Here is a 21,080-nt window from a genome sequence, read left to right as displayed (position 1 = left end):
ACAGACGTGAGAACCTGCGTCGTTTGATCCAGCCCGGGATTAGCGATGGTCACAGTCTCTTTGTAGCAGAGGAACTGCACCGTGTTGACTTCAGCTAAGCGATAAGCCCGCCGTTGCGCCTATTGACTGTGAAGTCAGCACAGTTATTAGCAGTTCCCTCCTGGGCTGATTAATTTATTCAGTGCGGCTTAATTTCTTTAATTGAGAAACGGTAATCAGTTTAATTGTATTCACTTCACAACTTCACTAACCATAGCCACTGTGTGTACGTTATTGAAAGCTGCTCGTCTCTTTGTAACCAGTCAGCCGTGCTGTGTATCGTGTGCATTGCTTCCTTCGACACCTTTTCCACAGATCCATCATGCTGTTGTAAAAACCGCCTGCTTCCAAAGTGTGTAAATAAACCCTGCATCGGCCGCTCCAGGAGGGTCAATAAAACTACTAGCTGAAATGCATTTAGAGATCCTCAATGAGAATCTCATTGTTCATTCCCCTGCGATTTGTGAGGATACCCCAGCCAATCAATACAAGGACCATTAGGCTTAACAAACCTGGTTTGTCTATAAACTGCCTGCAGGCTCTCTAGAACAGCCTGCTTACCTATAAAGAGTTTGAGGCAGGTGGTTTATACAGAGCAAGATGTAATATTATTCTGATACACAGCATTCTGACTCTTCTTGTCACTTAACACCAGCAAATTTTCCATGTCTCGCGTCAGTGTACTGTACATGTGGTGACGCAGATAACCCCTCAGCTAATACCTCTAATGTATGCGCGCGCATCTGTTCCGTTTATGCCACAGTGTTCGCCCTGATCTGACATTTAGCAAACGGAGAAATACATGACCGCTTTCTCCACAATGAGAAGTTCTGTTACAGCAGATTTTTTCCATCACTGTCAGTCACGTCACTGCCTGGCGACAACCTTTGGGTGGCTGCAAGACTGAGATATGGAACATGAAAGAAACCGCCGCCTAATGCAGCAGACTGACACAGTGCATCAAGATTCGACATTCAAAACGAGGCGGGCTAAAAATACTACTAAAAGTAATCATTTAGTGATCTCAATTCCTTGCTCTTAGCTTGACAGGGGGAATACTGTATGTATGATGTCTATATATAGGTCTATTTAGTGTCATTTCATCATTACATATACTGCTGGGTTAAAAAATAACCCAACCTATAACCCAAGGGTTAATCAATGATGGTGGCAATGAGCTGCGTTACTTAGGCAGGTGACGCCTGTTGACTGTCTATAAAGATTGACAAACCCTCCATGATGTCAAACACAGGGTTACAGAAGACGAACACGTGCTGGGTTATTTTGACTCAAGTGCTTGGGTCAACGCAGTTAACCCAGGAGTCTGGGTTGCTCATTTGACCCAACCCAGTGAGTAAAAGTAACACATACACTGGGTTATCTCATTGCATTATTACTTCTTTTGTTTTAGTGATTTGTAATCCTTCCATTTTCTTCTTTCTTCTTTCTTCTCTTTGTTCTTCCTCCTCTTCCACTCCAGCATTTTTACTCATCATCGCTTATCCATCGTTTCTAATGACATGACAAATGTAATATGATAGCTAGCACTAGCTAACGTGAACTGTACTGTTTATTATGCTACGTAAGTTTAAAGATAAGTATGTAATTATGTGCAATGGAATAGCAAAGCAAAAATGATGACTACATCCTGAACCAACACACATTAGGTTGTGAAATCCAAAGAGCTATCGTTATAGTGAGCTACAGAACATTAACGTTTAATTTAGCTAGTAAAACTGTTTCTAACTTAGCCTTGTTAATAAATGTAAAAAAAAAAAAAAAAAAAACATTAAACCAATTTATGAACCATGATTGTGAATTGTATTAAGTCAGAAACTATTAAAAAAAAAAAAAAAATTAAATATTCAATTTAACTTTAAGGTGCTCTTCAATCTCCTTCTGTCCAGTCTCTCAAATTCAGATAAAACTGGATTTCCACAATAAATTAATTTTACCCTTGTGTAGTACATATTACCTATTTCCAGTTTACTACATTATTTAACAATGTTGCTGAAACATATATGTAAAAACATACCACTGAAAAATATGTACAACTGTTGGAAATACATTGTTTGCATCTCAGATGTTGGAAATCATAGAAATGGACCACAGCATCACAAATATTCCTATAGGAAACTACACACAAGAATGTTTTGCTGCCCTCAGACACATACATTTGCAAGCAGAAGCACTGTGCAACACACAATTTTGTTTCACCACTTAATTGCCTTACTTATCCTTGCTGCTTTTGTAATGGGTAATTGGTTGTCATGACAAACACTCAGTCTATTCATAGCTCAGAGGCTTGGGTAAAAAAAAAGAAAGAGAGAGAGAAAGGAAGAAAAAACCTCTGCAAAAACATGTTAAGACTGGACATTTTTGTCAGGATTCAAGATTCCTGATGTAAGCTTTCCTCGACTCAAGTGGCTAGAAAATAAAGATGTGTGTTTTTTTCTCCTCTCCCTACTAAAAAAAACATAAGCATGACAAAATGATTCCAATTTCAGTCAAAGAAAAAGGTCTTTCAGTCACACTTTCATATGAGAGGGAACTAGAGCTTTCTATCTCTAATAAATGGCTTTTAGTATCATACAAACGTGCAGCAAAAAGTGTGTTTCTACTGATATTTCAAGGTGTTTTTTCTTGTGTGTTATACACACAGTGTCATGACATGCACATGTCAACCACAGCAGAAAATGCTCTCCAAGACCTCTGTTCATATGTTACCTCAATCATGCATCATTTAAAAAAACTTGAAAAGACAAGACAGCTTCTGTGACCCTCAAGTCATGATAATGATGGATAACATTATATACTGTGTGTAACAAAAGGAGTGAAGTGAAAATCTCCCACAGAGTTTCCAGCTTGCTCGGCAAGGTTAGTGGATATAAAAGAACTTTTCAAACACTGACACTAACAATGTTCAGGCTCAAGAGGTTCTAACCATTCATGCTGACATTCCAACATAAGGACAATCTGATGCTATCTAACCATCCGACATGCAGTTGAAACCTACGTGTCTTTCCATGCTGAAAGGTTTTCAGGTTTGATTCCAGAACAATTCTGTTATTTGAATCATTTGCCTCCAAATTGACTAGATCCCAAACTGATCAAGTATCTGTGAGATGATCCACAGAGGCTCCTCCCCTCCCCCACACCACAGGACACCTTCCTGTTTCCAGACACCACAGGACACCTTCAGAACGCCCATGTCCATTCTCTGATGAGTCCCAATTGTTTTGGAGGCAGAGGGAGACTTAGACAATATTAGAAAGGTGAACATTATGTTTTTTTATTTGTTTTTTTTTTTTTTATTTCATTTTTCAAAGGCTTGGTACATGGCAAACTTAGCAAGATTCTCCATACAGGAACAAATAATATACAATCACGTAACCCTAACGACAGACAAGGCAGTAGATACTAATGAAATACCCAAACAGAAGAGGAAAAAAATAAAAATAAATAAATAAATACATAAGAATAAATGTACTAGTAGGGGTCATTGTCTACCCTTATGTAGTCCCAAAACCTATCCCAAGGGGTCACCCCCCTCCCTTGTCATCATTCAATCTACTAAACACACATTCATAAAATGCTGTTTCTGTCATCACACAGACCCATTCTTTCACCCGTGGACCTTATGATGATGATGCCTAGGTAGACATAATGTTATGCCGGATAAGTGTACATCTCTACCGACATTTTACACGAGTGAGAAATGCTAAACTGTCCAGACGATAGCCGATGGGTTTGCTGCTAACGCAAACTAAATAACTCCAACTGTGTAGTTACATATAAAAGAATTTTATTTGATAAATATGAGCTGACTTTTATTAGAGCGTAGTCCAGCAAATGCCGTTTGTTTATTCAGGGTGCTTAGAACTTAACACTATCGCCTAAGTGCTTCTCCACAACAACAGCAGCACTTTTTTTTCGGCACTTTCCGATGGCAGACAGGCTGCACAAGTCCAAATTCTCAGGTCGGTGAGCATCCTCTTTCAGTGTGCCCTACTTTTTAGCAGGCTCGTGTCTGCCTTAATTATTTGTTTTGTTTCCTCTGTAATTCCGTGACCTGAACGTCAGATGTCACCAAATCAATCAGAACTGCCACCCACTGTTAAATGAATTTTTCAAGGATAACGTTTGAATTAAAGCACGGCAGCTGGTGAAGTATTTGTTTTGTGTAAGCACACTGCAAAAGGCTAATTAATAATGACAGCACAAACACTGAATCGTTAACTGATAATTGGATGATTTATTTCTACCAGTTGCCATATACTGCTGTTTAATTATTGCAGCTACCCACTTGCAAGACTTTAATTATGTATGTATGTCATACGTCTATAACCAAGTTGTCTCATAATGAGGCTCATTTCCTCAGGGTATAATTCATTTCCTTTCCTTTTTTTTTCTTTTTTCTTAGCTTTATGACCTCTTGACCTAAAAGGACTTCATTAGCCTAATAGAGATGGTTTACATAAATCTTATCTGGGTTGCAGGTCCTCTTATAACCGCACTCATGGCGGACCACCACACATTAACCTTTCCATGGGTCTTTTTGGTAACCAAGGCTACACGCAAAACAATGGATGGAAGTTGATTTCCTGGGAAGGCCGTCTTGGAGAAATGGGTTTACTCAGGTGCGCCAGAAATGTAAGTGACAGCTGAGACGAGGAAGAAAATGGAATAGAGTTGAATAACAGGAAAAATCGTCAATGCCTCTCTTCAACTCTTCCAGACGGTTTTCCTCCTGTTAACCCCCAATGAGCCAACACTAACACACATTCTCACTTTTAACACAGTTCACCGGAGCATCTAGGCAAGTTAAAATGTGACTGTACAAATTGATAACTGCGCCATTTCACTATGTATCCCCCTTTTCTTCCTAAACTGCAGGCTTTTTTTTCTCCCCTCCACAAGAACAGTAAACATCTCGTAGTAGATCCAGTGGCGTCCTAAACAGCTCGGAGGGTTGAACAAGCAAGAAATGAAATCAATGGCGTCTTTGTGTGCCTGTGTGACAGAGAAAATGGGGGGAATTACACTAGCTAGTGCAATTATATGAGTCAGAGATGTAACACATGGAGACAGAAGGAGAGAGAGAGAGAGAGAACAAGAAAATAACATAGATCAATTCAGAGAGAGGGAGAATATTGATGAAGCTGCACTTTTCTTTTCAGTGAATCATATCCTTATCCTTGAAAAATGGCAGCAATGTTCATGATGTGGCTGGCTGCAGTCGCACGTTATTGACCCAAAGCTCGACTGACGAATGCCTTTTGAAATGTAGTGGATATTAATCAAGTTAGAAGGACGCCGCCGATCCTCGGGCTTTAGCGGCGATTGATTCGTTCTGACTGATTGACTGATTAGTTTAAACAAGCAGCGAGCCGACATTTCTTTGAAGAAAACTTGCCCAGACAAACCCCGTCATTCCAACACCTTGGAGACACTGCTGGTTAATGGAGATTTTTGGCTTTATTCGTACGTGAGGGGGAGAAGATGATGGCGAGCTAACGGTTTTGTTCGCCTTGTCTCCAGTGAATGTGTTTTAATTGGGAAAGAGAGTTTCTTCTGTGTCCATGGAAAGAAACGTTTCAACCGAAAATGTTCACCTCGGGACAAAAGCACTATGTTTGACTTGCCACAAATAGTCACAAATGCTTGTGAAATTATCTTTCGAGATATGTATTCATTTTTTTAACCTTTCTTCATCTTTTTTTTTTTTTTTTTTTTTAAATCTGGGCCGAGGAGTCATATTTCTAAATGTCTCAAGTGTCACATTTGGATGCTAATCAAGCCTGAAGCTGTTGATTTCGTAGCTCTACAGGGTGCTGTGCTGCTGGCTGTTGAGGTGTGGGTGTGACACCGGATGGAAAAAAAAAAAAAAGCTCCATTGCCTGCCTTTGGCAGCTGCTCCTTTAAGCTCACGCAGAGGAAACAAACAAGCATGCACATACATCAATCTCTTGTCACGGTGGCCCTGCCTGTCACCATGGTAACACCCTAAAGCTACAGCTGTCTGTCGGAAGATTGACTTAACTTGCTGTGATATTTGTCTTTTGCGGATTTACATAAACACACATATACTCTTGCACAACTTCACTTGGTGGTCAGTTGGAAGGATGTTAAGCTTTTTATCTCTTTGGGGCAGTTGTTAGTGACAAAAACTGAATCCCACATCCAGCTCCTCCATAGATACGTCTCTTCTAAAATTGTCAGTGCTTTACCAGACATGCCCCAGGTATGTTTTCCTCGAGTGACATTTTGCAATAGCACATTCGAAGTTAGTTTGTATTGATCTGTGCTGAGAAGGGGACAGAGGAAGATTGATCATACCCTTGCGTGACAGCCCTATTTCCTAAACTTGTCAGCATGCATTTCAAAGAATGCCCGAGGTTGGGTAGAGATAAACTAATGAAAGTGACCTCAAAAATCATTACATTCAGCATTCCTGTTGAAATGAAACTGCAGCTCTGAAAAAAAAAGTGTCTTTCATTTTCATAGCTCACTGCTGTAAATGAGAAGGATTTGACTGGTATCCTATATTCACCACCAGGCATATGCCCGGGTGTGTGCTGGGATGTAGAAAGAAAATATACTGAAGATTCAAAACTAATCAAAAGGAGATTCAAATCATCCTTTGAATATAGTTATGACAGTGATAATCTGCCAGGCCATATTTAATCGCGATGGTTCTTTGGAAGCTGTGTGTGTGTGTGTGCGTGAGTGGGTTGGCATATGTAAAGCAGGCAGACAGACTGGTGGACAGGCTTAATCTTCTGTGGGAATTGGCGATTGCATATCTTTTGTCATTTTAGAACTTTCAGCGCTTTTTGGTTGCGTCGGCAAAATAATAAGCAATACTTTACAGAAAATAACTAAAGCTAGGACATGAATATGAAGTAATATGCAGTATGCCTCAAAGGGCTTTTCTCTGGCCTGAAACAATAACATCTTACCATATTACATGTATCTTAAAATACGTGACCAAAAGACCAAAAGACAGAATTAGACTTAATAGACACATTTGATTCATCACAGCTAGCCAGAGATCCTACAAGACAACATGGATATTGATGATGAAGAATCCATTTTATCCAAGCTGTGACCTCCAGCAGGGCCGTCACAATCAAACAGGGAAACTAGGCAATTGTCTAGGGCCCCGAACCGGAAGCGGGCCCCGAGGGACGACCCCGGTGTCTTGAAACAGCCCTTACCTTCAGGCTGAAAATGAACCCAAGTGACAAAAACTGCAGTTCCTTGAATGTCCACTTGAGGTTGAGTCCAAAAGATGGCCAATCTCCTTACAGCATAGAACCTAATCTTTATTTATTTAACTTAACTCACCTGTTTACATTTTTATCAAGATTTGAACTTATGCAAAATTTACGACATGGCTGCTTTGAGTTACAAATTCTACAGATGACACCATGGAGGGTTTGTCTTCTTTTTATACCGTCACAATCTCACTTTTTTGTTTAGCAAAAACCTAATACCTTTAGTGACCTGTCTTTCAGTAATGCTTACTTTCCTGCCTTTTCTGTCCTCCTCCTCCTCCCTCTTCCAGTCTTGTTCCCATTTCCCCAATGCTGCCACTTTTTTTTAACTGTAACCCAGTTTCACTGAGTCCTTGTTTGTTTGACATTGAGCTCCAGCTGCTTACCACTGGCCGTCTGCTCGTTCATTAAAATTACTCAGCGGCTCCTACGTGCTCCTTTGCGTCTGCACACCAGCTGTGACACCTTTGGACAATTATTTCTCTTAGATCACATTTCTTTTGAGATAGAGAAGACAAGCAGTGGACTCCCTCCCCTGCTGCCTTAGAATGAATCATAGCTCCTGGCACAATAAAAGAAACGTCTCTGACAGCAAACGTAACATAAGAAAAAAACCTTGAAACTCCAACAAAAAGGTTAGATCAGCACAACGCACTGGATCTGATAATGTGTTTCGAGACAAGATCTTCAAGGCAGCAATATGTCTAGCAATTGCAAATAATTTACTGGGTGGTTTCAGCAGAAATATACTATAAAACTGCAGTAGCAAATTCTGAGAAGTCACAATAGCTGTTAGGGAAGCTCATTCTTATCTTACCAAATAACTCACATTTTGGATTGACATGGTTTATTGAGGAAAATATGAAGAAATGCAGATAGCTATCACTGACTGAACAGCAGAGGTGTCAGAGCCGTGGAGGGCTGAGAGAATCCAGCTGAGGATAATGCAACAAGACGTAATGGCACAAAATCCGACACACAAGCACAGCAGAACAACTGTTTGATGTCATATAGAAGCCACAGTTGCAATGAGAAAGCCGGAAGGGGAACGATGTTTCGGTCTGCCGTCCATTACTCACAGAAGAAGTCAATGTCCTGAAAGAAAGGCAAAATGCGATGTTGACCACCATCCGCTCTTCTATTAAACTGTTCATCTAAAAGTGCTACAAAAGACAAATATACTCACAGTTGTTTGCATCTTAACCGTGTCTGTTGCAAACTTGTGTGTCTCCTTCACCACAGTAGCGGGGAAGTACCCAATGATGCCCATCTGGTCCACATATCGCTCACTGTACACCTGCCATTAAACATAACACTGACTTTCTTGCAAATTAACATGCATCACGGTGTATATGTTCTATGCAAATAACATTCCTCATTAAACTTGTTTGCTCATTTCAGATACTGTGAACTTGAATATTTAACCTGGTGTCTTTCTTTCAAGTTTTGCTCTTGTCAGAATGCCCAGGGAGTTGTACATTCTCTGGACCTTGAAACAGATTTTAACTTTCCAGTGTTACCAAATGATATGCAACAAATATGCACCTACACTTCCAGACCAGAAGACTCCGGTGCCCTCCTCTGGTATGAGTTTAGAATACACGTAAACCATCTGGCCCTTCTTAAGGTTGATGAATCTGCAGTCAGGAGCCATGAAGTCGTCCAACACCGTGGCCATGGAGAGAGTATCTGATAAAGCACAAAAGACAAGAGTAAAATGCAAAATACGTGTTTATGCTGTACTAATAATGCCAGGTACATGCTTTTACTGCATGATTTGAATATGAAATATTTTCAAGATGCATTCCATACACTGTCATGCTTGTTGTTCCGACTTACATGAGCACTCGGCATCTCCACAAAGCTTGCTGTCTGCTAGTTTATCCATGAGGACGGCCCTTGCATTTTGGTGCAGCAGTCCCACACAGAACAGAATCAGCAGCGGATAACTCATGCTGACCTTACAGAGCAAATCCAAGGGGCCGTTGTTTGTTGGTGCGAATGTGAATGTGAACATTTGAGTGAGCTTACGGTCCTAAAAATCCACAAACACTTCCCTCAGCCAGGACTGAATGGGCTGAACCCCTACATCAGAGGTTCCCTGACCAATCAGTGTTGAGTTTCAGAAATGCCAGAATCTGAAAGTATTCGTCGCCCACAGGGGAGTTGGCAGGCTTTCCTTAAATCTCAGTCCCTTTGCAGGAACAAAGAGTCACAGTTCAAGTTAACTGTGTGTTTTGAGCTCTATAAATCTAATTCATGGGCGGAAATTCAGTATGTTTTCCTCTCGAAAGATCTTGACATATTTCTGGACAGACTAAAAGGCACTACGCAAGAGTTCTGAAGGCGCGGTGTGCAAAGAAAACCAAATGTCACAGACATCCAGTCTATCAGTCCTAACTCTAATCAGTCCTAAATTAGTTGTTTGTAACTGAAAAGCTGCAAATTGCTAAATATAGTGTAGTCTTGTACCTGAATATCCTATGAATGATTCAATAACAGAATACATTTAGTCAGAAATGTAATGTTATCAATCTTGGTGACGACTGTTGGTTCCATTTCTGGTCTAGATTAAAGAAATTTAAAGAACAGATGCATTCAATTTAACAAAAACTTTTCAAATATTTTAGAAATGTGAAATCCATTTTCACATGGCATTACAACCTTTAGTTTTATTTATTTATTTGTTTTTTTTATGGTGTGAACAACAATAAAGCATCTGTCTATCAAATCTATATATTTGTGTTCTCTCAAGGATCCCAGAAGACCTCAGATTGCAGTCATATTTTCAAAACACCTCAAGCTACGGTCTTATAATTGCACCTTTCAAGAATATCGGCTGTTTGCGGGTCGAAGAAATGAGCAAAACACATTCCACGACTAGACGAAGGTTAAAAACAAGTTTATGAGTGGATAGGTCAACCCACTCACAATGCTTTGAAGCTCAGTTTTTGGGAGTGTAGCATAAGATTAACAGAACAGTGGGAAAACCAGCTGATCACATTGTAAACATTTTTTTTATCGCTAAATAGCGAAGCAAAACTATTTACATTTGTCCATAAGTTTGTGACAGGTTTTTCGATGTCATGGCATCACCTTTTGTAAACAACCTTTCCAAAGTCTTCGTAAACAAGTGCGTAATTATTCCCTTTTTCGTCTGATGCAAAGCTTTGCAAAACTGTGTGAGCGTCTGTGTGTGTCCGCTGTCTCAAACCGCGTAACTTGGCGGGGCGGAGTTTAAACCTACGTCTGATCGAGTGCGAGGCAAGCAACGAGAAGAACCGCTCACTCGCGCTCTGCAGCTTCATAAAACAAACGCACTCGGACATCTCGGACTGTGACGTAGGCAGACTGTAAACTCAAAACGATAGCATCGGACGGTTCTGTTATTGTTCGGTTTGGAGAGTTGGGGGAGGCCGGTGCTTTGTTTTTATTTTGGGGGGGTTGTGCGTTACCACAAGCAGGTTTCATCGCGCTTAAACACCAGCACCTGCATGCCTAGGCTTGGGAATATTTTAACATTATAGCGTCATATTTGCCCGGGCAGTGGTAAGCTAACAATTTAGGTCCCAAAAGTAGCCGATGGATGCGCGGGTATCGGACTTGTTTAGCTCAGGAAATGGACACGGCTCTGGGTCTCAAGGTGTCGCCTCCAACAATGTCAAGTCAGGTAATGGCTATGGGATAGCCCCCAAAAAAGCCAGCGCCAAGAAGAAGGCAAAAGCTCGCTTCTCTCGCAACTACAAACCAAGCAATAACACCCCGTATCTACCTCCGGAGGTAAGCGTAAAAATGACGCTCAGAAAAATGGAGCCAAGCCAATATTATTAACTACACGTAGCACAGTTAGCTAATGACTGTAAACAGATGTGTGTGTGTTTGGGACTATATGTTCAGACAAGCGAATACTTCTAGTTTACATTTCCTGGCCCCTTCCTATCACGACTTGTCTTTGAACCTGCAGTGACACGTAGCTAGTCGGCAACTAGGAAAATGAATGAAGTTGTTTATTGGGCCAAGATATTAGCGGTTCGACCAATGCACGGCGTGTCTTTCACTGTGGTGTTAAAGTAGCACTAAACAACATGCATGTTCATTAAAGGCCGCTTCGTCTAAGTGTGTGGCTAGTACTTTGCTAGCGAGAGAAAGAGGAAGAGCTATGTTTGTAAATAGGGGGGCGGGTATATAGCGAGCTAAAAATATTCCTGCTACACTCGCTGACGTCCGTGCCTCCACTTGAGATAGCTGGAACCGAGAGGCAAATGATGACATTGGGTTCAATGCAGATGTTCCTATAAATATAAATAAAAGTGAAAGCAAGCACCTTATCCCTGATATTAAACAGAATATATCAGGATTGTTTCATCTCATCCGTGACTGTGACCAGCTCGCTGTCCTAAAGTGATCACACCACGTTAGAGATGTTTGTTGTCACTTTTAGTAGCTCCAATGACACACGGATAATCTGCGTATTGAAGCTAACTAAGCAGTTACTCAGTTTGTATAGCTTTTGCTTCCTATTCACAGTGGGACACTGACTGCTCATTCAGTCGCATCGCTTTTCTGTTAGTCTTTAAACAAATCAATAGCCCGTTGTCTCACGTCTCTACGGTCTGACAGCTGTTGTTCCTTTTCTGTCTCTGTCTGTCTCCCTTTGTCTCTCTCCCCATTTCTCATTAGGCTGAAGAGGGAAACATAGAGTACAAGGTAAGCAAATTAACTGCGATGCAAGGATCTTGTTTTATATTTTTGTCCCCACGGAAGGGAGTTACTTTGAGCAGCGCCATAACAATTCTTTATGACAGCGGAGTTGATGTAATAGATTCATAATCTCTCTGTAATATGTAGGTAATGCACTATGTCAGAATATTTAAGTGCTGCCATAAGTGTTGCCATGCCATGGAAATTCAACACCACAGCATTTTTAGTGTCTTGGCACCTGCTCCGCTCAACGTCGACATAGATTTTCATTTAATAACTAACTCCCAAGCGAAGCCCTGACTTTTAATGCCTTCGTTTTTCCTAGTTGAAGCTGGTGAACCCCACACAATACCGCTTCGAGCACCTGGCAACACAGATGAAATGGCGACTGCAGGAGGGTCGAGGCGAAGCTGTCTATCAGATAGGTGTTGAGGACAATGGCATGCTGGTGGGGCTGTCGGAGGAGGACATGAGGGCGTCAGTAAAAACACTCCATAGGCTCGCGGAGAAGTAAGCCCGGAAACTGTCTTCATTTACGTTGTTCTTTTTATGTAACCTGTATTATGCCAGTGGGACGATCAGTTACTTTAATATTCCCGCTTGAAGTAAAATAATGGAACATTCCAAAAAAAAAAAAAATCAAATACCAGTCAATCATCTGTATAAAGCGTTATGTTTTGTTACTATGCAATGCAGGTGCTACAGTTTCCATATATTTCTTTCTAACAGAATTGGAGCTGACATCACAGTTCTCAGAGAGCGGGAGGTCGACTATGACTCTGATGTGCCTCGAAAGATTGCTGAAGTTCTCATTCGCAAGGTGCCAGATGACCAACAGGTGAGTGGGGGTGCTGTGAAGATGTCTCTTTTTTTGTTGACTCTTGAAAATTCTCTGCCACGTTTAATCCATCCCCGTGTTTTTCCTGCAGTTCTTGGACCTGCGCGTAGCCGTACTGGGTAATGTGGACTCGGGCAAGTCCACTCTGTTGGGTGTTTTGACGCAGGGTGAGCTGGACAATGGGCGGGGGAGGGCGAGGCTCAACCTCTTCAGGCATCTACATGAGATTCAAACTGGACGCACTTCAAGCATCAGCTTTGAGATTCTTGGCTTCAACAGCAAAGGAGATGTGAGAAAAGACGCATTGACAGAGAATAAATAGCAGCGAGTGTTGAATACATTATGTTATGCTTATCTGAATCATATGAAGTGCAACATTGTCAAGCGACTGTTGCATCTTCAGATAATGCTTGAAACTGATTGAGTGTTACTGTTTTTTTTCTAGGTTGTAAATTACAGTGAGTCTCGGACAGCTGAGGAGATTTGTGAGAGTGCTTCTAAAATGATCACATTCATCGATCTAGCCGGTCACCACAAGTACCTGAAAACCACCATCTTTGGCCTCACCAGCTACTGTCCAGATTTTGCGATGCTGGTCGTCAGTGCAAATACTGGCATTGGTAAGCACCAAGGAATTAACCCGACTTTTTTATGTCACCGTTTGCCAGTTAAAGTGTACGTATGTCTGTGTCCTTGACTGTTCAGTCAGACCATAAGGAGTCTTTTATAGTCTCTTGTAGGACTAGTTTGACAGAGAGCCCATGTTTGTGTACAGTACACCTCCACACTGTAGTAGACCATTTGTGGCTTAGCACTTTGCAAACATTTGATATCCGAGATTATGTAAGACACCACCCTTCAGCCCCTTTACCCTTCCTCCTCACTCCTGTCTTGCACTGCTAGTCCCAAAATATCTCAAATACCAACTATTCACGTCCGACCGGAGGTAGTCCTGTGCTCGATCCGACTCTAAACCTGACCCCTGCAAATGGGTCAGCTAGTGTAACAGGACTGACATTGCCAAAAAAATACATGACACTTAACAGTGACCAGAGGTTATGACCCAAATACTTGCTCAGTTTGACTTTACATAAGTCAGTAAACAAGAACAGACATTAGCATAAACATTTGGATAAACCAATGAGGAAAGGGAGAAAATGCAAATAAGGAGATCTGGTGTTTCAAGAATAAATAAAAAAAAACACATAGCACCTCACATATTTTTTGTGTCGCAAAACATCCAGATTTTAAAAATGGAAATAAATATTAAACCTTACTCAGCATCATATTTCAACACCTTGTTTTATTCATAGATATAGATTTTGTGCATAAATTGCTTTCACTAACCAGGACCACTTTATGATAACAGTCAGCGAGGCTGAGTGCAGGATGTTTGTATCCATGACGTACTTTGAAACCTGAGCCTCTGAAACTGTTGGTACGTAAAAAGCAGCTCAGTGCATTCCTTTGTTTATTTTTTTTGTTGGAGAACTTTGCAGGATTTTGTGCTCGCTACGACTCGCCACCACCTGCAATGTGGCCTTAGATTGCTCAGCCGTTGTCACATGGAATATCTCTGTTTGTGGTAACTCTGCTAGTTTGTGGGATGAAAGTGGGTCCTTGACTGTTTTAAATCTGTTGTTATGTTGTCCTTTTGCAAGTGGCAAGGAGACTCTCACGTGAAACCTGAGCCTTTGAGACACCCGTTACTTAGCACTGATGTTAACAGCCTGCTGGAGTTACTGGGTCAACAATATTGAGCTGTCTTTAAATGTACATTATGGTTGCCAAGACTTTGGCCAAGGTTATTTACAAAAAAGAAATCCATCTTGTATTTATTTTTTTAGGCTTTTTGGTACCTCTGCAGAGTCACAGTATAACATAAGGTCATTTTTGTTTGGGTAGCTCACCGAGTTCGTCATGCAGTAAATAAGCAGTTTTTAATTTGCATTAATTCACTATTAATAAGCCACTGTCAAAGGTTAATTGCTTGCATTGCTGTAAAATCTGCAATTAAACTTGCGTTTCCCTTCAGAGAATAATTTCAGTCCAGATGTTCATAGGTTTTCAAATCAACAACTAAGGAAAACAGCACCATTCTAATCTTTGGTTGCATTAAACAATCTCATTTATTTATGTTTGAATTTTCCTACCTGTTACACTGTAGGATTTGCTGTGTTTATGTAGGTCTCTGTTCTGACATGCTGAGGATAAGGGGGTCAGGAATCTGTGCAAGAGACAGAAAGGGACATGCTGTCTGCAACCCAAGAGCTGCTGCTTTAATTATGAAACAGTGTAATGTATCTACCGGTATGTAACAGATAGGGCTCATCTTATGCTGTATATGTCACAAGCCAAAGAACTAAAGGGTGAGCAGTCATCGGGAATCGAGAGGGATTTAAATTTTTTCCTTTGCATCTTTACTTCAGATGCTCTATAAATAATTCACCTGACAAGACTCTGTGCTGCTCAGCTGATGAGAGGTCAAGTTATTTGGAGTGTCTGTAAATGTATGTTATGAAATCCTCCGTGACGTAGGACAAGTTGAGACCCGTGTCCAAACAGTCTACTACACGTATCACTTTGTCTCACATGCCAGTTTTGTTTACAAAGCAACACAACCCAAGTTATCTGTGTGAGAAGTCACTTGGTTTGGAAAACGTGTGAAAATTCGATATTCTGGACAACATAGATGTCAAGTCACGCAATTATTTTGTATGGTTGAATATATCTGTTTGGTTCAATGACATAATGACCACACGTCATGGAAAATACAGTCTATAAACATAGTATTCAACTTAAGTTCCAGCTTATGATGTTCTGTTATCTTATCTTGCACAGGTTATTCTGTGTCATTCATAGAGAAGGCGGCCGTTGTGTTTGTAATAAATTTCTGCTGGAGTAGAATCAGTGTCATATTTCACATTTTATTTTTCCTTTAAAGCCATGTCTGAGTCATATTATTTCTAAGGTTGAGGTTTCTCAGGTTTGAGTCTACCTGAGGGCATAGTGGTCATCATCAGTGTATTTAAGAAAGAGACTCGATCCCTTTTTGACTCACATTCAAATAAATGTTTTATATTCTTGCATGTGACAATGATGCAACGGAGGGCAAGATGTGACTAATGTGTAACTTTTCCTTCTCCTTCTCACTCTTTTCCAGCTGGTACAACACGGGAGCATCTGGGCCTCGCCATGGCACTGAAGGTACCCATATTCATTGTTATCAGTAAAGTGGACCTGTGTGCGCGGGCCACTGTGGAGCGCACCGTGCGGCAGCTGGAGCGTGTCTTGAAACAGCCGGGCTGCAACAAGGTGCCCATGGTTGTAAGCAGCACGGACGATGCCGTCACAGCAGCACAGCAGTTCGCCCAGTCACCCAAGTATGAAACATTACGTGACCTTACATGATCCCGTCTGTGTGCGCCTTCTCAACATTAACGTCTTCGTGTCCTGACGATGTGCCCGTGCTCTGTCTCCCTGGCAGCATCACACCCATCTTCACTTTGTCCAGTGTGTCTGGAGAGAGTCTGGATCTGCTCAAGGTCTTCTTCAACATCATTCCCCCTCTTAGCAACAGTAAGGAGCAGGAGGAGCTTATGCAACAGCTAACCGAGTTTCAAGTAAGTGTGAGACGAAAGGATCGGTGGGAAATACAGCGTTAATGCAGAGATGCCTCTGATGGAACTAACGGCGGTGTGCGTCATTACAGGTGGATGAGATCTACACGGTGCCAGAGGTGGGGACAGTGGTGGGAGGCACTCTGTACAGGTCAGTACCTTGTGTCGGTGCATTTTTTCATTCATGCGGGATTATAACGCATTAACAGATTAATCTCTTTGATCATGCAGTGGTATTTGCCGTGAGGGAGATCATCTTGTCGTAGGGCCCACAGATTTGGGCCAGTTCCACAAGTTGACCATTGGAAGCATCCAAAGGAATCGCTCGGCGTGCAGAGTACTCAGGGCCGGCCAGGCTGCTACGCTCGCCCTGGGCGACTTCGATCGGTCACTATTACGCAAGGTCAGACTTGATTTTGACTGACTTTCTACAGAATGTGTTTGTCTTTGTTGAAAGTGGTTGGGCCTGATTTGTCGAAGACTCGTCAAGAAAACCGATGTCAATGCGGTAGAAATCTAATCTAACGCACTGCACGCACTATCTATGTGTTCTCCACTTAAAGGGCATGGTGATGGTGAGTCCGGAGATGGATCCTACCATCTGCTGGATGTTTGAGGCTGAGATTGTGCTGCTCTTCCATGCCAAGACCTTCCATAAGGGCTTTCAGGTGACTGTGCACATCGGCAATGTGAGACAGACTGCCACAGTGGAAGCTGTGTATGGCAAGGTGAGTTCAGATCCCGTTTTGACAGTGACCAATTACGGCTCTGCTGTAAATACCACGCCCTCTTTATGTTTCTGGTTGGGCCGCTTAGTTCTATGTTTGTATGCATTAACAATGCAGGGAGTACGGTATGTTTGCTTAACTGAGCACACCCAGTTTTATTGCATCGTCTAGGCAACGCAAGTGGCTATCGTGCACAGTAATGCTTTCAAAACGAGTCTTCCTTAAAATCTGACACCGTGTACCATGCCCTTGAATAGCAAACGTGAGAAGCAAAAATTATTGACATAGTAGTCATTGATCATGAAGAGTCAGTCCATTTACGCCATAAATATTTTAACTAGCGGTTTGAATTATTATATTAAATGGCTGGCGGTCACGTCAGTTTTCTGTTTGTGTTATAGAAGATTATGTCCATGGTGAAATTAGTTGCTCTAATCAAAAAGCTCTAAAACAAAAAGCAACTTCTGTTGCAAGATCTTCTTTATACTACTAAACACAAAAATGTAGAGTGACTGCACATCTTAAACTTCCCAAGTGAAGGACAAAATACTCTAAGTTCACTTGTTCATTTGGCTCCATTATGGGTTTTGTGGCACAGAGCCTTCCTCAGAGCTCTGACATGTGCGACAATTTAACCTTTTATTTTTTTAATTTAATACGAACTTCTGCCAAATACAAGAAATATATCACCACCCACAGCTGTATTTGAGAAACAGCCTATGAATTTGCAATGGGACAACACACAGCCACTCTCCACTGGCATCAAAACTGTGACAATCAGTGTTTTTACCATAAAATAGCCAATGCATTAATCAAGAATGATATTAAAAGTTCCAGTTGCGTTTTAGTGAGTGGCACTCAATCTGCCCAGATGATCCCATCGACATTATTCCTAATCCTGCCTCTGTTTTGTTCTTGTGCTCCATGACGGCACCTCAGGAGGAGTTGAGGACGGGAGAGAAAGCAGTGGTTCTCTTCAAGTTCATCAAGCACCCAGAGTATCTGAAGGTGGGAGCAAAGGTGCTCTTCAGAGAGGGCGTGACCAAAGGCATCGGCCATGTCACTAAGCTGCAGCCCATAACTCAGTACCGGCCGTCCCAAAATGAGGATGAGGAAGCCTGAGATTCTCCAGACAACCCCAGCAGAAAACGCCGTCCCACCCCAAACACAAGGTGCTCTATAAAACCACCTTCCTCTCCTTGCGAAGGCCACTCTGCCCAGTTCTCTGCACAGTAAAATCCCCTTTGCAGGATTTGTTGTTTTATTACCCTTTTCCAAAGCCTTGTTACCATCTCACTTATTCGTCTCCTTCGGCCTTTTTAATAACTGCTAATGTTTTTCTGTGCTTTCTCGTGTGGAGATTTCAAGAGTGTTGCTTTTCTTGGCGCTGGTAAGAAGAAACCTCTCGACCATCTCGATGACAGACTCGCTTAACAACATCTAGCGAAGTGATATCGAGTCAGAGAGAGCACGTAGTTGCACAGATCAATAAGCGGCAGCTAGGAGGTTGCCTTCTCAAATCCACGATCAAGTGCTGCTTCCAAAGTTTACACCTCAGTGCACTCCTAATACAGTTCAAGAAGAATACTCACACACACACACACACACACACACACTGCACATGCACTGAAATGTACACAGATCAGGCATAAGATTATGACCACCTTCCTAATATTGTGCATGTCTCCCTTGTGCCTCCAAAGCAGTTGTGACTCATCAGAGAATGGACATGGACCTTCTGGGAGTGTCCCGTTGTATCTGGTAACAGGATATTATTATTGGGGGTCTTTGGGTCCTGTGGGTTGAGGGGAGGGACCTCTGTGGATCAGACTTGTTCCAGTACATCCCACAGATACTTGATCAGTTTAGGATCTAGTGAATTTGGAGCCCAGGCCAATACCTTGTGTTCGTCACTAATATGAGTGGGGGGACCCGGTAACATCCACTGGAATGCCAGGTCCATGAGATTCCCAGCTGTTATTCACTTCTCCTCTCGGTGGTCATAATGTTGTGGCTGATCAGTGTAAATGTGTTGGCATAGCAGATGAAGTATGAATGCTGTGGCATTTAGGTGTTACCTGCATCACCAGTGTAACTTGTTCCACCAGCGTAGTGCCTGACTGATGATAACAAACCTCTGATCACATATTTGAATGCCCTCAGTGTCAGAGTCACATTGAAAAGATAAAAAAAAACCCATGGGATGCATTTGTGAATCTCAGACACATGATAGTTGAGCTGAACGATCGTGCTTTAAGCTATGTTGCTGCCAGAAGCACTTTACGAAGACAGAGACGAGGATCATGAGGTATGCAAAGCTAAAACTTGACCCTGTTCGTACGTCAACCTGCCAATATATCTCACACTGGCGATCACGTTTTTATCCGTCACATTCGTCCGCGAGCTATTTTTTATTCACGACTAATGCCTCATGATGGCGCGCCGAGACGGTAACAGTTGCCCAGCTGCCTGTCTTTCAAGTGCTTTAGTTACTCAGGTCAGTGTAGATGATAGACGGCATTCCACTTTCACAGACCGGTGGAGGTTTCTGTTGCTGACTTTGAGGAAAAACAGACGAGGTTGTTTCTCCCAAAGAGGTGCGTCAGGTTATGCATATGTATGTTGAAGCCGCCCGACTGAGGCGGCTCTGTTGAAAAGCAGTTGTAGTTGAGGTACTTGATGTCGTCTCTTCACTTAAGTTACTGATGTCGTGAGCTTTGAAGGGGTTTAACACAGTGCCTCATGGAACTGCTATTCGAGTAGCCTTCCATTACAGCCCAAAGTTTTTACAATTTAGTAAAGAAATCGACTTAAGTTGGTGCTACTACTAGAAACTGCTTTTGATATTTAGACAACACAGTTAAAAATGAATGTTAATTACTCGAGGCCATCTGTCATCTTGTTGTTGCATGTTGATGTGGTTTATATACACATTGTGGTCTCAACTGATCGTGACGACCGTTGTTTTGTTGCACCCGCGTTGCTAACGCACAGTTTGCGTGCAGTCAGGTAAACTAAGAACACAACCAAAATATTTTATAGCATTTATAAAGAGTTCAGGTGGTATTAAAGTTTGTTTTAATGCATCTCCTAAGTATTTTATAGATTTCTTGTAGTTCCGGATTTTACAGTTCATTCAGACAGGTTTTTTCACTGTGGCAGTTTTCCTAATGACACTGGCACTTCACTTTTTTGAAAATCACATTCAAAAGCCTATTTTCCTTTTAATTCAAAGTGTAATATTTAGATCATTCTTTGGGTGAAATGCAATATTTATGTACAGATCCAATTTGTGTATCATGATGTACATGAATAAAACTTTTATTGCCTCTTTAATGTGCGTTTTATTTTTATTTCATGTGTTTTGAAACGCCTTCATACGTTCTGTGGTTGTATTCTGGATCTTGTGTCTTTACACATAACTCAACTATAAAATGGTTTCTCTCCACTTCCTGGTATGACTGATGCAAGACAATGCAATAATGCTTTACTCAGACTTCTCACTCAGACGTCTTTCAGACGTCTTTCAGCTACAGAATGACTTTATTAAGAATCAACTCTTTATTTTGCAATTCCTGTCATATTACTATTGAGTTATAAATGAATCAATGAGGGTATTTTCAGGTTTTAGAACAAACACTGCCCTTTGCTTTTTATTTTAAATTTTACATGTAGTTCCAATTATGAAGATACGCATAGAAGATAGTATAGTACGTATAGTATAGAACTTTCAATTTTTTTTTAGAAAACAAAAGTGACACAGCAGCCTTATCAGCAGTATGAGCAGTGCTCTGTGTTCCTCTGATTAACTGGTGTTTTCGCTCGTAAACATAGAAGTGAATTTACTCACAGTCATGCTTGTATACTTCACCAT

General features: G+C 41.5%; 2 protein-coding genes across 2 annotated transcripts; one reads left to right on the top strand and one right to left on the bottom strand.

Moving 5' to 3' along the window:
* Positions 1-8,149: 8,149 nt before the first annotated feature.
* On the bottom strand, positions 8,150-9,666 carry LOC125018972 (otoraplin-like). The gene is made up of 4 exons (XM_047603450.1): positions 9,159-9,666; positions 8,869-9,008; positions 8,506-8,616; positions 8,150-8,414 (listed from the first exon to the last, which is right to left on the bottom strand). The coding sequence occupies exons 1-4, from the start codon at positions 9,334-9,336 to the stop codon at positions 8,391-8,393; spliced, it is 453 nt and encodes a 150-aa protein (XP_047459406.1). The 5' UTR covers positions 9,337-9,666; the 3' UTR covers positions 8,150-8,390.
* A 962-nt stretch (positions 9,667-10,628) lies between these two features.
* gtpbp2a (GTP binding protein 2a) lies at positions 10,629-20,542 on the top strand. The gene is made up of 12 exons (XM_047603153.1): positions 10,629-11,099; positions 12,000-12,026; positions 12,346-12,530; positions 12,750-12,858; positions 12,950-13,147; positions 13,304-13,478; positions 16,022-16,241; positions 16,346-16,481; positions 16,571-16,629; positions 16,710-16,881; positions 17,042-17,206; positions 18,146-20,542. Exons 1-12 carry the CDS (start codon positions 10,902-10,904, stop codon positions 18,326-18,328), a joined length of 1,827 nt encoding a protein of 608 aa, XP_047459109.1. The 5' UTR covers positions 10,629-10,901; the 3' UTR covers positions 18,329-20,542.
* The last annotated feature ends 538 nt before the right edge of the window (positions 20,543-21,080 follow it).

This window comes from Mugil cephalus, chromosome 13, assembly GCF_022458985.1.
Source record: "Mugil cephalus isolate CIBA_MC_2020 chromosome 13, CIBA_Mcephalus_1.1, whole genome shotgun sequence".
Lineage (NCBI taxonomy): Eukaryota > Metazoa > Chordata > Actinopteri > Mugiliformes > Mugilidae > Mugil > Mugil cephalus.
This window is presented reverse-complemented; position numbering and strand designations above follow the sequence as displayed.

Coding starts and splice junctions, on each gene's coding strand:
- LOC125018972 (XM_047603450.1), bottom strand. CDS start 9,336: ATGTTCACATTCACATTCGCACCAACAAACAACGGCCCCTTGGATTTG. Junction 9,009..9,158: donor TGGAGATGCCGAGTGCTCAT/GTAAGTCGGAAC, acceptor GTGCTTTATCAG/ATACTCTCTCCATGGCCACG. Junction 8,617..8,868: donor GAGTCTTCTGGTCTGGAAGT/GTAGGTGCATAT, acceptor GTTTAATGGCAG/GTGTACAGTGAGCGATATGT.
- gtpbp2a (XM_047603153.1), top strand. CDS start 10,902: ATGGATGCGCGGGTATCGGACTTGTTTAGCTCAGGAAATGGACACGGC. Junction 12,531..12,749: donor CTCCATAGGCTCGCGGAGAA/GTAAGCCCGGAA, acceptor TCTTTCTAACAG/AATTGGAGCTGACATCACAG. Junction 16,882..17,041: donor ATCGGTCACTATTACGCAAG/GTCAGACTTGAT, acceptor CTCCACTTAAAG/GGCATGGTGATGGTGAGTCC.